The sequence below is a fragment of the Cyrtonyx montezumae genome, unplaced genomic scaffold, assembly GCF_038088225.1.
Source record: "Cyrtonyx montezumae isolate F1298 unplaced genomic scaffold, pur_monq_1.0 scaffold_8, whole genome shotgun sequence".
In the NCBI taxonomy this organism is placed as follows: Eukaryota; Metazoa; Chordata; class Aves; order Galliformes; family Odontophoridae; genus Cyrtonyx; species Cyrtonyx montezumae.
This window is the reverse complement of record NW_027072089.1, coordinates 20087241-20104118: the sequence shown is the minus strand read 5'-3', so window position 1 is coordinate 20104118 and position 16878 is coordinate 20087241. Positions and strand designations below refer to the sequence as shown.

At 41.3% G+C, this 16878-nt stretch overlaps 1 protein-coding gene across 2 annotated transcripts in view; it reads right to left on the bottom strand.

Annotated features, from left to right (window-relative positions):
• The window catches only part of STK3 (serine/threonine kinase 3), a 128532-nt gene extending 114925 nt beyond the window's left edge, over nucleotides 1–13607 (bottom strand). For both annotated transcript variants that reach the window (XM_065751688.1, XM_065751689.1), the window contains exons 1-4: nucleotides 13479–13607; nucleotides 6637–6717; nucleotides 6077–6205; nucleotides 4075–4189 (exon numbers count right to left, since the gene is read on the bottom strand). In XM_065751688.1, the coding sequence (XP_065607760.1) occupies nucleotides 4075–4189; nucleotides 6077–6205; nucleotides 6637–6717; nucleotides 13479–13501 (348 nt within the window). In that variant the 5' untranslated portion in view covers nucleotides 13502–13607. The remainder of the gene's footprint in view (nucleotides 1–4074; nucleotides 4190–6076; nucleotides 6206–6636; nucleotides 6718–13478) is intronic.
• Between the last annotated feature and the right edge of the window lie 3271 nt (nucleotides 13608–16878).

The following is a 16878-nucleotide window of genomic DNA, read 5'->3' as shown; positions in this document are numbered from 1 at the left end:
GACTCCATAAACTGAGTATGTACAAAATAAGGGAGGATGATGTTTCACATTGCACATGCACCACAGGAAGCCACATGGTCAGTTTTCATTCCAAACCTTCTCAACTTCTGGAGCTACCTTTATGACCATCTAGTTCCAACCCCCTGCTATAGGCAGGGTCACCTCCCTCTAGACCAGGCTGTCACAGCCCCATCCAGCCTGGCCTTGAATGCTTCCAGGGAGTGGGCATCCACAGCCTCGCTGGGCAACTTGTGCCAGTGTCTCACCACCCTCATAGTAAAAAATTTCTTCCTAATAACCAGTCTAAATCTACACTCTTCCAGTTTAAAACCATTTCCCCTGTCCTGTTGCAACATGCCCTTCTAAAAAGTCCCTCCCCAGCTTCCCAGTAGGCCCCCTTCAGGCACTAGAAAGCTGCTATAAGGTCCCCCTGGAGCCTTCTCTTCTCCAGGCTGAAGAAGCCCATCTCTTTCAGCCTGTCCTTTTAGGGGAGGTGCTCCAGCCCCCTGATCATATTCATGGCCCTCCTCTGGAACTGCTCAACAAATTCATGTCCTTTTTGTGTTGGGAGCCCCAGAACTAGATAAAGTACTTCAGGTGGGGTCTCACAAGAACAAAGCAGAGGGGCAGAATCAGCTCTGTTGACCTGTTGGTTACACTTCTCTTGATGCAATCCAGGATACAGTTGACCTTCCTGGCTGCATGCACACATTGCCAGCTCACGCAGAGTCTTTCATCAGCTGACAGCTCCAATCCTGCTCTCAAGCCATTCTCCATCAATAATGTATCTGTGCTTGGGGTTACCCTGAGCCAGGTGCAGGACCTTGCATTTGTCTTTGTTTAACTTCATGGGGTGGTCATGGGCCCACCCCTCAAGCCTCTCCTGGTCCCTCTGGATGGCATCCCTTCTCTCTAGTGTGTCACCTGCACCACTCAGGTTACCAACCACCTGGAGCTCAGTTTTGAATTGTTTGCTTCATTTCTTATCCAATAGAGCAAAGCACAGTACTTTACTTTATAGTAAAAGAAAATTTCTGGAGAAACGCAGCTACAGAAGAAGTGAAGACATGCTGAATTCCTAGTTCTGGAGGCAAGAACATATACTTAATAAGGTCTCCTCTCCAAATATGAGAATTCTACTTTTTCCTATGACTTATTAAGTAACTACTACACTAAAGAAAAGGTTCTTATGTACTTCAGGTCTCTCTTCCTCAATTTGTTTTTTTCTTCAGTATAGGGAAATAGGAAATAAACTCTTCTTTAATTCAGACAGTTTTCAAAAAAAAATGAGGTGAGTAATAGAAAGCTGAAATACTTCAAGCAGCCTCATTTATGTAAGAAAAAAAGATTTCCACCACAAAGTAGCCTGGGTGATCAGATCACCCAGAAAACTAAGAATATAAATTATGTGGTTGTTTCTCAATTTATTTATTTATTTTTAATATTTCTTTTTTGTTAACTTATAGAATGGAATGTGCCTCAGGTTAGAGTTACTAAAGTAACTTTCTCAGGGAGACTTAATTACAATATAAACAGTTAAAGTTAATTTTATAAGAAGTTAAACTCTTCAGTGGTTTACTAAACTGGCTTGAGATTATCACCAAGGAGGGCACAGAAAACTGCAAAGTGAAGAGTAATTTTAAAATAAGGCAATTAAAGCAAATTTGAGCTAGTACTTCTGTCTCACTAACTAGACACAATAGAAAGAAACTTTATTTGTAAGTTTAACCTGCGGAAGAATAGATAATTGAAAGAATACACAAATTGCAAGAGTCTAATTCTTGTTCTCCTGGTACAAGGGGAGATGCTGACAGATTAATGCAAGGACTGATGCAGACCACCAACATGCATGCTTGCCAGGAGAAACTGAGCCACTTCAAGTTGTTTGTTCTTGTGACTGAAGAAAACTTTCCACAAGGTCACTATCACATTTGTAAAGACATACAAACTCAAGCTAGTGTTCAGGTTTTAAATTCAGTGCACAGATACCACAGCAATTGTCAATCTGAACTGCTTTAGGCAGACAGAACACTAAATACACGAAGTATTCAGCATTCAATAATACAACAGAGAGTGAATGACAACCCTCACCAGTATCTACAAAACAAGTATTCACTGATATCCAAACTTCAGAATCTCTATTTCATTTAAGATAGAGATGCTAAAATTATTTATGAAATGTTCTGGGGGAGTAGAGCAATGGAATTCAAATAAGTCCAAAGATCCTGCATGACTATTCCAAAGTTTGCATGAAAAACTGAGGATATCTGTATTTACTTATTTTTTACTATATGTACAAGAACACCCAGTATTCTACGTGAGAATAAGAGTTCTATGTAGCTTGTCAGCCTTCCTTCTTGAGAGGCCTACAGAATGGAAGAACATGTTAAGTAAACAGTGCTAGCTGTCTGCTTCACTTTTCTGCAAGCAACCTCAAAGATATAAACTTCCTGCTCCAGGTATTTAAATACTCACATTCTGATTCAACACTTCTTGAAAACAAAGTTAAAACCTATAAGATCTTCTATAACTATACAGAGGACACATAAACCAAAAAAATTCACAAGCAGAGAAAATTATTTTGCTTTCAGTTTAAACAAGTGATCCTTTGTTTGTTTGTTTTTTTACCATACAGAACATAAGCATGTCTTATTCACTTCATGCCACTTGTGGTTTAATAAAATTTCTACCATGTTTCCCCCTCCAGGTACCCCTGCAGATACTCAGAAGAGACAGGAATGGCTGATTCCTGGGTTGAGAGAGCTGGGAGAAACAGAGGTTCAGGAGGATCTTAGCAATGTCCACATACACCTGAAGACAGCGTGCAGAGAAGACAGAGGCAGGTTCTGTGTAGTGACAGTGCCAGGGGACAAGAGGCAATAGGCACAAGCTGAAACACAGGAGGGTGCCTCTGAACATCAGGAAACACTTGTTTACCAAGACAGCGACCAAGCACTGCCACAGGTTGCCCAGACAGGTGTCAGTTTCCACCTTGGAGATTCTCAAATGCTGCCTGGACATGGGCCTGGATTCCTCCTCTGGGTGTCCCTGATGGAACAGAGGCTGAGCAAGACAGACCCAGAGGTCCCTTCCAATCCCAGCCACTCTGGGATTCTCCTAACCCTTGTAAAATGAAAAACTGTAAGAACCTGAGTTACAAAGGATGGAGGAACTTGATCCACACAGTCTCCTGTTTCTGATTCTTCCGCAGCCATCAATTCAACGTCACAACAGCAGCCCTGATCCATCCCTTCTTCTCCATTAAGGCTCCCTCTATACTGGACATCACTTCCTAATGAATTCCACTACATCTTCTCTTTTCTTTTCCTCCTCTAAGCCTAAATATCCTCTCTTCACCCTTCTATTCTCCCACTCATGTGCCGTACAAGCATGCTGACAACACACAGAAAGCTAGCAATTAGAGCATCATCTCACAGTACATGTTAAATGAATCTCTTATATTACAGGCCATCACTGGAGATCCTACAAGCAACTGAAGATTATTGGACATCTACCTATAAATAAACAACAAAAAAAAGAAAACCATTACACCAAAACCTGCTCCCTATAAGTCTGCATCCTCCTCTTCATTACAGCTCTTATAAGCCCACAACAACTCTGCCTAACAACTCTACCTTTCGGTTCCCTCTCACATTCCCTGACTAGCATGCCTTCCCCTTCTCATTCCTTGAAGGATAACAATTACTTCCCATGCTCCCTAAGTACTGAGTGGGAGCAAGTCAGTACTGCGTCAGCTTTCACATCATGCTTATGCTAAATGGCCTGCTGACAGGCTGTCAGGTGGAAGAAATCATACGGTTTTGCATTTCACAAAGCAGTAATTTTCATAAAGCTTACAAGACCTTCACATTTCAAGATGCATTTTTTACTACTTACAATCACACACCATGGAGAAATGAACAAATACATAGCCAAAGCAACTGCACAACCAAGGCCAAAGTGCATCTCTTGGCATCAGCCAAAACCTTGTCTCATACCTCTTTTATTCTAGTTTCTAATCTTAATTCACAGTTTAATGTTAATAAATGTTACACATATTTGAAGGAAACTCACCGTTTTATTACGAAGTCTAATTATGTCTGAAACAGAGCCAGCTCCACAATATTCCATAACAATCCACAGATCAGTGTTCTTAAAATAGCTGCCATAGTACTTGACAACATAGGGACTAGATAGAGAGGAAAAAAAGATAATAATTAAACATATGAATTCATTGACACTTAAAAATTAGTTTGAAAGAGACAAACAGCCAAAATGCAAGTGTAATAAAATATATTTTAAAACTGTAGGTAGCTTAATTGATACCTTGTTAGAGCAATAAGTTTGACCAAGTAATGAAATACTAAAGACATTACCATACACATCACAAGCTTCTAGTGATCTTGCTCCTTGTAAATTCTTTAAGTTAGGAAAGTTACTATTACATCTGACAAAAACCCACTGATTTTCGTGACCATCTTGAGAAAGTTAAAGGCTAGCTGTTAACAAATATAGTGTGCCTATACTGATCAGGACAAGATAATCTCTGAATACCTTTTGCTATCTTTAGATCTCAAAACACTGTTCACATTTAGTTACAGCCTTGTCCTAGTTAGCTATAAGAGCTAGGGCTTTTCCTATCTGCTGACTTAGAATACCCATTTCCTTCCCCCTTTCCTCAGGATTCAAAGTAATCCTGTAGACAGTTCTAGGAGTGTGCAGGTGGAGGAAAGAAACACTTTCAGCCTTGTATTTGAGAGATTACAACAACGTAGCACTTTTCTGTAACATCTATAGAATCAGTCAGGCAAACAGAAATAAGTGGTCTTCCCCACTGCAGCTGAGCAATGCTGGATGTACACAGAGGAAAGTGCCACTGAAGCTGCTGCAAATGGTGCAGAGCTGCAGGGGAACCGCTACTGAGAATTCAGGATGTGCTACTTTTTTTTTTTTTTCAATTCATTAAATATCTTCTTTTAAATAAGAGGAGATAAATGAATCAATCTTAGTGCCCCAGTAAATGAGACCAACAAGACTACTGCTTTCATTTTTGATATGTACCTGTTTCTGAGCTTCAACTGACCAGACAAATAAACAGTTTCTAAGGAACAAAAAGGATTAAGAGGAGTCCCAAACAAAACTCAATGTTTCTACATCCCTTTACTGCCCTCTAAAATAACAATTTTGGACGTATTTGTGGAACATAGGAAAAAACATAAATCCTTCCTTCTTCTCCCATTGCATTAAACAACCTCCTTGTGGTTCAAGCAGTCAAGACCAAATGCACACGGATTATGAGATTCTATGTGTACATATGCCACAGATATCAAGTGCACATATCAGGGCTTGTGAACAGAAATGCAAGGACAGCCCACCCTCATGTGCTACTGCCAAACAAGGGCTTTCTCCCCTCCTCCTATTTAAAGACAACTTCAACATTGGCACAGCACAAAGGTATAAACTGAGAAATAACAGACCTCTTGCTGCAATACAATTCACCCAGCTAGTGACAACAGCAATCAATATTTTAAAGAAAAAGTTTCTCCCAATTGGAATTGAATTTCAAGTTGCAAACAATACTCTTGTAACACAAATAAGCACTCACCCCAGCAAATTTGACTTTAAAAGTTTTAAACACAATCTTAAGATTAACCCCCCAAAATTAAAAAAGAAATATCAATAACTTTATAGAGAAGCAGAAAACAAGAAAACGATTTCTACATTCTCACATAACCTTGATGTTGAGGCCTCCATTTGCACAATATTAGATGCACTGTTCTTCAGCAAGTGTAAGGGAACAGATCTTCAGAACTATTAGAAGATAGCTAACTTTTCAAAAGATGTTGCTGCATGAAAAAGCTAATGGTAGAACACTTTTTTGAAAGTTCATAGCTAGCTATTAACTTTGCTCCAGAAACGTTTTTATTGATCTTTAGAAGCAGATAATTCAGAATTGACATGGCCTAAGCACGTATATAGTCCATATAAAAAAGATACCAACTGCCTACATTCCAGCTATATTAACATTACAAGTACAAATACGCTTTCATGTAGGGAGGAGAATTGATACACCTACCTGTCACATTGCTGCATTATAGAGATTTCTTTAATTATTTCTTGAAGGTCAGACTCCACAGGGACCTGCTTAATGGCTACAACTTGTCCAGACTCTTTGTGTATTGCTTTAAACACGCTACCATAAGACCTAAAAGAGGGAATCAAAATATTATTTTTCTTACAAGATAAATTGCCTCTCATTTCTTGTATGCAGAAGTTAAATGTTCATGAAGCAGATGTCTGGTGCTTTTCTCAGGCTGCCAATATTTCAGTTCTACCAGGACCTCAGCAAAGATATGCCACACCTTGTCAAAGATTCAGTATTCCAAGGCACATCTCATTTTCATACAAGCACAAATCTCTTTGCCTTAATAACTGAGGGACAGTAAAAGCACATAAATAGATTTGGGGAAGCACGGAAGCTTACTGTTGGTGTGTATTTGCTTTATTATTAAAAGTTGCCTAGAGAAGCATTCCTCAGGACATTTACAGTCACTGTCTCTGTAACTTAATATTTTAACACGTGCTTCATATACTGCCACCCTCTCATCTCATCCCTTCATAAATAGCTGCACTTACCCTTCACCAAGTTTCTCCAGAACATCAAAGACCTCTTCAGGCTGCTTAGTTAAACTGTCTTCACTGAGCTTTTTCAGTTTGCTAGAAAAAAGACCAAGTTAGTTTATTTTTTGTGGGAGAAAAGCACAGAACTAGAAGCAAATTTTGACACAAATAAGCAGACAGAAGAAAAGGATTACGAGGAAGAACGAACTGCAATGAAAATAAAATGAACAATTGGAATACAGTAACAGAATTTTATCAACCTTCTTACAACATGGACAAAATATATTGTTGTGTTGTCCATTTTTGTCATTATTACTTTCTCCCTAATATCTGCTCAACTCGAAGCAGCACAACACAAAATTTACTGTCTAATCCATTCCCCTTGCTAAAGCAGAAACAGACGAAGAACACACCTAAACAAACCTTTAATCAAAAAGCAGCCAGCAAACACACAGTCATTACTGAGAGAAGTATCCCAAGTCATTATCTATGACAGTATAAGCCAACCCTTAACACACCTTAAACTACGGTTGATTTTAAACTACGTCATCTGTAAATCAGTGAATCACATCAAGCTGAACACTGAATCCAGAGCCAGGATGACTCCATAAGCATAGTAACACCTCAGCTATGCATATGGTAGCAAAAGACTGCATTTTCAAAAGTTAGGAACTCTTAGAAGAGTTGTTGGTGCAGTCCTTTCCCACCTTTGTGAATATTCACAGGGATATGTGCAACAAAATCTCTAATTACACACCACTGCAATTTTTTTCCCCTCCAGTCTTCCTTCACAGTTGCAAAACACTCCGCATTGCACTGTCACCTCTCCCAGCATCACCAACCTTCTCTCACCACTTATCCTTTGGCCCTTACAACCTATCCCAGTCTTTCCTCAGACCTCAGGTGCCTCACAGATCTAAGAACACAACCTGGCAGCAAGCCTTTGACAAAGCTGACACTGAACACAGTGCAGGAAAATACAACCACCCAGATACCGCAGCGAGACTGAGCGGCTGCAACGTGTAAATCTGTCACCCTAAAACTTACTTCTACAAGACTGAAGTACCAAGTTAACTCTATACGGTAGCCAAGGGTACTATTAAAGTAGGAGATGAGCTGAAGAATAGCTGGTACTGTAGTGCTAGATATAGCCAATGTATTCCATATGCAGAAAGAGAAAACGGCAGGGAGAGAAGCTCTGAAGCACTGCAGATCATTGAGACCTCATGGAAAATATGTTATCCTGTGACACTTTCCTGGAAATGAATATAAAACAGGGGAAAGAAAGAGCACAAACAGAAAAGATCATCAAGTCTAACATAAAAAGACCAGCATTCAAAAGAAACTGCTCCATATTAAAAGATATATTTCTGTGATTCACAGAACTAAGAATAAATCAGTAAACAAAGTGGTTGATCAAGTCATTCCCAAGTCAAAAGGGACATGTTAGTGCTAACCCCCTAAGTAAACACAAAAAAATTAATGTGGATAAGTGCACAGTTAAACAGACTGGTATTAAACAAGGAAAGCAAACTGCATGCATGTGCTACACACAGATTCATATTGCAAACAACTCCCAACAGATGTAGCAGTGATATGAGTGCAAGATTTACCCAAGATTGGTAAAGCAAGGTGTCTCAACTGCAGGAAAGCCCATGCAGTTAGCTACAACGAACAGACAGGAAGCTGGAAAGCGCATGATGAATGTGAGAATAAAAATCTCTGCTATGAAGGTAAGGCAGAACTCAGGAATACAGAAAAAACAGCTGAAAAAAATCAGATGAGAGCAGCTAAAGAAGTCTGCAAAAGCAGTCCTACAAATCAAACACAGGAACTCACTGCTATGCTTTTCTTTTTTGCCTTCTCTCTGCTTGTTATGAGACCAGAAAGCAGAAAGACAGAATGAAGTCTTGCAGGAAAGCATGTATTTAGTAAAAGAACAAATAAATAAAGCAGAGGGGGAAAAGACTCTGCAGGCAAATATTAAATACATAATTCATTCATTTTGATTCTTTTGTTTCAAACTCATTCCCCCCTGTCTCCAGCTCTGTCCAGGTTACTTGTATCCTTAAAGGCTGTGCTAACAGAAAAGAAATGTACTGCAGTCATTCCTTGCTTGCCACCAATGGAAGGCATACACAGTATGTTTATGATGTCAGCAGAGCCTCAAAAAATGAGAGCCATGATCATTTGCTGAACCTGTTACCCGACTGAAGAGCTGCACAACAAAAGACATACTCAAGACAACAACACAGACTGCAGTTTTGAGTAGTAAGAAAAAACACACACAGCAACCTTTCCCAAAAATGCAGAAGAAAACACTTCCGTCTGCTCCAAAGAACAGCACTTTCTAAAATAAGAAAAGAGCAGGAGAGTATGCATTCTGAAGCACATTCTGAAGAGATCTTTGAATTTCTCACTTTTAGATGCATCAGTTTTATCAATTCTGCCTCACGAAAGAGAATTGAGGTTACTGGAAAAGCTCTTCGGCTTTTGGAGACACTCAAAGTGAGACTGTTGGTCCCAAAACTGAACACTAGCACAGCTAAATACAGTAAACCCACGTAGGGGTGGAAAGACATGTTAATCTCAGGAACTTTATCACTAAATATGCTGCTCAAAGTACTTCACAGTGCTTCACAAAGATACCGCAGGAGCACACACACTCAGACACCGCGGTATTCAGGCAGCTGTATTAACACTGCAGTTCTCTCAACTACAGAAAGATCTTAACGGCTCTAACCGCTTAAAAGCTGGAAATTCTACTGACCTTCTAGAAACAGGAAACATTAAACAGCAGCATGTGATATAACCTGAAAGGGCTTTCCATAGGGAGTGCTTCTGAAAACTTAAGGAGAAGCGTGGAGGAAGATGGAATTTGTCACGGATGTAAAGCACCAGGTAGAATACAAGAAGAAAGGGCTAGAGATACAAACATTAATGTCAAGTGTTAATACCTCTAGTCTTAAAAAGAAGCAAGTAAAACTACGGACATAGAAACACATGTAAGACTTCAGTATCAACACATGTGCTGCCATTTGTCCAGCCTAGCAGCATCACCTTCTGTGCACAAGGCAAACATGGCATACTGAGCTGAACACTTGAGAAGCATCACTGCGTTTTCAGAACGACTAAGGTGTTCCACACTGAAAGTGAAAGCTATGCACTCAACAAAATCCCTCCCTGCTATGGGGGCAGAGAAGTGGGGGCACTGAAGGGACAAACTGCTCAAGAACCATCAGATAAAGATCTCCAATTCTTCCCTCCCCCAAGACCTTTCCTTTGACAAGCGCTTAAGTAGAATACATCAGCCAACTCAGAAACACTGGGGAGAAAGTAATTCCAGCAAGGAGTCCATAGCATCAGGTAGCAAATATGGGAAATTTCGATGGCTGTCCAGAATAACTCTTCCTGAAGGCAGCACGACAGAATCAACTGCAGGGCTAGGACAAGAGTTGTCAGAAGGGTTTTCTCGCTCCAAGCAGGTTTGACTCCCTGCATCAGACCAAGTTTTTTGAAGAAGAAAAACATACTCTAACAAAGAATTTTACTTCAATAAATCCTATTGATGGGAGATAACATCTATACTTACTAGCATGACCAGAATCTCAAACATCATCTCCACAGCGCAGTGACGGAGCAGTGGCACAGCTGCACAGAGAGGTGGTGGAGTCTCCTTCTCTGGAGATGTTCCAGACCCGCCTGGACGCCTACCTGTGCAACCTGGGCTAGGGAGCTGCTTTGGCAGGGGGCTGGACTCCGTGATCTCTGGAGGTCCCTTCCAACCCCTACAGTTCTGTGATTCTGTGATCAAAGCATTCCAACAAAAACTAAATGCAGGAAAAAGACTGAGACAGCCAGAGTCATTCAGGACTACTGCTCCCAGTATAAACATCAGAAAAATCTAAACCGGGGTCTCAAAGAGTGAGAGATTTCCCCCCATCAATACATGAAGAAATATGAGTTTAGTGATTGGTGATGTGCTATAGAGGTAGATAATACAATAAAAACAAACAAAAAAAAGCAGATGCTAATTGAGATACAGAGCAAGACAGCTCCAACAATTACCATCATGAGTTAGGGAAAACTGAAGAACTACTCCAAAAAACATAAATATGTAGTTCATTTTGCAGAATAACTATCACGCTGAAACATTTAAAATGAACAGCACATGAAAGGCTTGAGATATTAACATTGCTTTATACTGTTCACACAAAAAGAAGCAAGTTGAAGAGAGTTTACCTTGTCATACTGTGTACATCCATTTATGTTTCTGCCAATAAAAACCAAACAAATTTGCATATTTGTCTTACCATTTTCAGGACAAACTCACCATCCATATGAATTTACACATCCCTCTACATGAATGTTAATAACTACATATTTTTCCATAGACATCTCAGATTTTAAAAACAAGCTTCCCACAAAACGTGGTTGTATTTCAGTGAAATTTAGACTGCCTGAGTTAAGAGAAATTACTAGAAAGCATTAATTGCTGCTCTCCATGACTGCTACAAGGCCTTTTATTTGGCAGCAGTGGGCAGGAGATAAACAAGATTAAAAGCTTTGTATTCGACAGAATTGAGTCTCTCCTTTCTCAGTATGCAAGTTATTTCCTGCTACATGAGCATGTCAATATAAACAGAAAAATACAACGATAATAGCAGGGACAAATTATAAACAACTCAAAGGCAGACGCTGCAGCTGAAACAACTGTCAATCACTTCTTGTAACTGTCTACAGGAAGAGCATTCAATTCAGAAATAATAAAAAGCTAGAAAGCACATCTGAAACAGATACAAGTTTGATACCATTCCCCTTTGAAAGTTACAAAGCCTGGGCTGTCACTGAGGCACCATCCCTGCTGCTTCTGAAGGGCTGTTTTAGAGGTTTGCAAACATCTACAGAGATTTTTCATGTGTTCCTTTACAGGGAACATGGGAAAGGAAGTGTCCTTTGCCTGCAAAATAACACCGAGATTTTAAGACACCTGTGCAGCTCTGAAGTGTTTGTATGAAATTCTTATTACGTTTAGACAAATGTCTCACACGACACATACCATGCAAGAGGTTCCTCTCAGTAAGTGCTCCCAGTGGCCAGGCATTTCCCAGTGGTATATAATGATCGGACAAGGAACAATGGCCTAACATTTCAACATAGGAAGTTCCATTCAAACATGTGGAAGAAATTCTTCACAGGGAGTGTCACAGAGCACTGGAACAGGTCGCCCAGGGAGGCTGTGGAGTCTCCTTTTTTAGAGACATTCAGAACCTGCCTGGAAACCTACCTGTGTGACCTATTACAGAGAAAGTGCTTTAGCAGGGGGTTGGACTTGATGATGTGTTCAGGTCCTTCAAGCCCCTGTGATTCTGCAATTTTTCCTTCTTATTGAAGAAACAAATCCACTAAGCTCCCATCATATTTTCTAGTTCTTCCTGATTCAAATTAAGGATTCAAACAGCTCTCCAACAGCAATTAGCCTAGCCACAAGCTTACAGCTAGGTAATAAAGCTAGAGCAAAACAAGATCTTCAAAACAAAACCAAATGAAGAGACGCACACCATGCTGCAGGTTACACTAACTTCAAGTTTTATTTTCACTCCTTTGATATCACCAGATCCCAAGCTTTGCACTGGTGCCTGTCATATTGATTACTTCTCAGATACTCCCGTGTCTCCTCCCAAATCCTTACTGGTGCCTCTCCTATTCCCTGTATTCAAAGTACAGAGCACTGTTAATTTGAAACCACACTGCAGGCCTGTCCTTCCTCCACTGCGTACCCTGAAGTGTCAGACAAACTTAAAACAAAGAAGTCTGCTGAAGCCTTCTCAGAATTCTAAGTCTTATAAGTAAGGAAAAAAAAAGATGCAGACAACACGTTTGTGGGAACAACATTAAAGACTGTCTTACAAGTTTCTTTCTTGAGCATCAGAGAAATGCTCCAGGGCCAAGATGTCCAGCTCAGGACAAGGGACTTCATCACAAAACAATGTCAAACATCACAAAGCTTATCATTAGACTTAAGTAATAGCTAAAGTGCTTCTTATCACACATTCAATTAGCAGAAAGCCAAAACTGAGCCTCACACTGAGCGCAATGCAACTTCTATAGAAGCCAGGCAACCTTTTGTTTGGGAACTGGGTGCATGATGAAGGCTTTCAGCAGAACAACTGCTACTTGGCTCTTTTCTAAGGCTTTCAGTAGCCAACACTGTTACTTGACATGTCATTGGAGAAAGAAGGACACTGGTCCATGACAGCACTCTTCAGGAGTCCCGTCATCCCAGGGGAAGTTTTCATAAGGAATTTCAAAGGCTCTGAATATAAACAACTGTGTTTAAAGGGGAAAAAAAGGTTTATTATCTTGCGGCAGAAGAAAAAAAAATAGTAACTCCATGATATAAATTAACAGGAAGTAAAACACTTGGAGCTCTAACACAGCGAGTATCTATGTAAACTACGTTCGGTCTGCACATTATGCAGCTCTGCTATAAGTACTCCACGAGCAGGCTGTTCCCACCTAAGCACACCCACACGGTTAAATATTTCAAGCGTTCAAATGACAGCAGCGTATTTACAGTGAAAGCTGGTGCTTTCACGTCCTACTTCACACACAAGAGGCAAATGTTAAAAACGGGGGAAATAATAACAATAACAAAATAGTAAAAATGAAGATTCGTGTACGTCCTTTAGAAAAGCCGCTCCGGGCCCACCTCAGCACAGACCGTCACGGACCGGCACAGCCCGCTCAGCCCGCCCGCCCGCAGCCCGACCCCCGCCGGCCCCACGAGGCCTCTCCCTGCCGCGCTGGCTTCCGGGAGTGGAAGGTGCCGCAGAACGGTTCTGAAGGACCGTTACCTCTTGGGCGCTGCCTGCTCCATGCCGCCGCCGTCCCCCGGCCGCCGTCTGGGCAGCACCGGGCCGGCGCCCGCCCAACTCCTCGCAACTTTTCCTGCGCGCGCAGCTGGCCCTTTAAGCGCGGCTCGCGCCCTCCCTCGGCCGCGAACGTCGCCGGCCACTCAGGCGACCGCTACCTGCCCTGGGACCGCCCCCTCGCGGCTCTCATTGGTTACAAGCAGAGCCATCTCGAGCGCTGGTTGGCCAGCGGAGGAGTCGCTCAGGGTGGCCCCACCCACGCGTTGCAGAGGGAAGGAGGGAGGGAGGGAAAAAATGGAGGCGGCATTAAGAGCGGCGGAGCGCTGAGCTTCCGGTGTGCCCGCGCCGCCGCGCCCCCCCCGGGGCACGCCGGGAGGTGTAGTCCTGCCGAGCAACTCGCCCTTCCCATGCCGACGGGGCGCGTCTGCCGCTCTCCTTGCGGAGGCAGAGCTTGGGGCCGCGGAAGCCCGCGGTTAGTCATGGCAGAGGGACTGAGAGTTGGCCGGAGGCTGTGTTCAGTGCCAAAGCACACAGGTTACCCTGCAAAGCCAGAGGAAGCCGGCACGTAGTAACTCAAGCAGCAGCTTTTAGGCTGCTGAGCACCGTGTGACAGTTTCTCCAAGTCGCAGCTTCCAACTTCGTTCTGTTCGTGTAGCAATGAACGACGCTGACTGTCGGTGAATCCAGGTAGAGCCAGCCAAGTCAACACGGCAACAGTTAAATGCTACGGCTTTCCTGGAAGCAGGTTTATTTGCCTAACTAGTGGAGGTGAGGGGTAGTAAAACACTTGGCTAAGATCCATAGAGACCCAGAGATGCCCGTGTTCCACTTTAAGCTGGTTTTAGATGCACAACACAAACACTCAAAACATTAAGAAAATGAAATCCACACTCCACACCTAATTTGATTTCCCTGATGGGCATTAGCAAGGAAATTCTGAATGAATGAAGTCCCACTCTTGTGGAAGTTGTCTACTTTGCCCCAAGTCAATTCCAGACGAGTTGACTCACTGTGGTCAGACTAAATGCACAATGGCAATATTGAATGAACCTGTTTAACAAATCGCGTACGAGCATATGACCTTTTGGTTTTCTTTCTTTTTCTGAATCATGGAAAAATGGAGTAGGACATCTTTCTTTGCACAGCAGATCAACACAGAGCTCTTCAAGTATTATCCCTCAAGCCAGAGCAATACTGCCATATTTTTTCATACCACAGAAAACTTTATAGGAGGTGACAAATAAATAAATAAATAAAAATAAAACCTGCGCCCATGAGAAGGAGCCAGCAAACACCTCAGACATTGCGCATTAGGTAGTGGTGGAGAGGAACCCTGCAATACTTCCAGCCTCCCTTCCAGGAATAGTGAAGTGAGGCAGGTAGAAGATGCCATGTGGCTATTTTTCAACTTTGTTTTGGCTGACACACTGGACAATTGTTATTACTTACACTTCACCAATTTCAATGAGCAAAGGGCAGCCTGATATCCCTATTTGGCTGTGACGCTGCTGGAGTGCAAAGGCTGTCCATCCACATCCTTCAAAGCAGAACTTGAAGACAATATTTTTCAGGTTATTTCAGAAGGAAGCTTTATTGTTTTTGTTTGTTTGTTTGTTTTCCAGCTCCTCATCTCAAGCCACAGCTGAGATAAGCTATACATTTCAGCAAGGAAAAGCCATCTTAAAAAGAAACTACAGGTACTACATGTTACCTATAACACTGAGAAAGGAAAAAGTGTTCCATCTCTGAATTCACACAAATTTCACATTCTCTGCCTCTCCTTCCTTCCCCATTAAAACAATTGGAGAGATTAAGGCTAAAGAAAACTGAATCTAGAATTTAGATGTTAGCTGCCCTCATTCAGAGTGATTTAATATCACAAACCCCTCTCCCCCAAAATATCATTAGGTAATTGAGAAAGAAGCGTACCGGAGAATCCTCCACTTCTACCAATGAAGAATAAGGAGTCTGAAATAACCCAAGATGTCTGAAACAGAAAACATTAGGTAAACCAGTATTATAACCTAGTGAGATGAGCAATGCCAAAAAATGCAGGCTAATTCCATGCCTTTTTCACTCACAGAAGTTTCAGTTGTGCTTTATTCAACTGCCAGAATGCTTTCTGAGTACATTTATGCTGAGAATAAAATATCAATAGGAAGATAGTATATATGCCATAGAATTCTTCAGGATCACTTTATTAATCTCTTCTCCTTTCATGTGGTATTTTTATGCCTATATGACTAGAATAAATAACATCATCTCACCTCTTCCCTGCAACATGAATTTGGGAACCTTGCAGTGAAACATGACACTGACTTGGTATTCATTACAACATTGTACCTAGCCACCAGCAAAGAAGGAATTTTGAAAGGGAAAACAGACTCCCTCTGTTCCTACTGCCTAATTCAGGCTTTCCAGTAAAGGGAAGTCTAGATGTTCTGGAGGCATGAATATATGATGAGGTTGCTGGTGTCTAGACAACATGGAGATGAGGAAGTTGCAGGCAATCTATGGGAGCATTCCCATGATTTCTTCCAAGAGTGGAACTACATGACACTACTAAGAAAGTAGGTGACTAAGAAAATAACTAATGTAGCCCAGTCTTAAAAATACAGGATAAAACTGAGGTTTTTCTGAAGTATTTCATCCACTTCCATAATCTACCAGCATGCGTTAGGGCTCCATTCTCTGCAGAATCGGCATCAGCATCAATTCTGTAGACCAAAGGATGAATTAAGACCATACTTAGTTTTTGAGTACTAAAACTATTTCACATTAAAATCTAATTCTGTAAACAAATAAAATAATCTATATTATAATGTCTCATACTGCAATAGAATCAGGAATCCTGACAGCATCGACAAGTATTAAGTCTGCGTAATCACAAACTAAGACAGTGTCCAAGCCATATATGACCCAATGAGCTGCAAGATGACAGTCCTGCCTCAGTGGTGCAGAATTCACAATATGTCTGAGGACAAAAAGTTACCTGACAAGCTCACATCTGAGTCTCTAACAGGTATTACTAATAGTAAGATTTAAATTCCAAATATATACTTCAAAGTCCTATTCGTAAATATCATGCAAATAAATTCTGTATGTTATAGTAGGGACCTTATCTAGTTCCTTTGATTGCAAATAAAAGAAACATTTACTTCAGAAGGTATTAGATCAGGCTTATTTAAGCAATATGCATTTCAGCTAATAAACAGTACCCCTAGGAAAAAAAAAAAAACAATAGTGCATGTTTTCCTACTGATTTGTGTCATAAACACCTTATGCTCTTCAAAGCATCATACCCCTAGCCCTTCCTCGCATCCGCAGTGCAGTTCACAGCCCAGCTTCCTTCTCCACACACTTTCTGCCCTTTCACCACAGG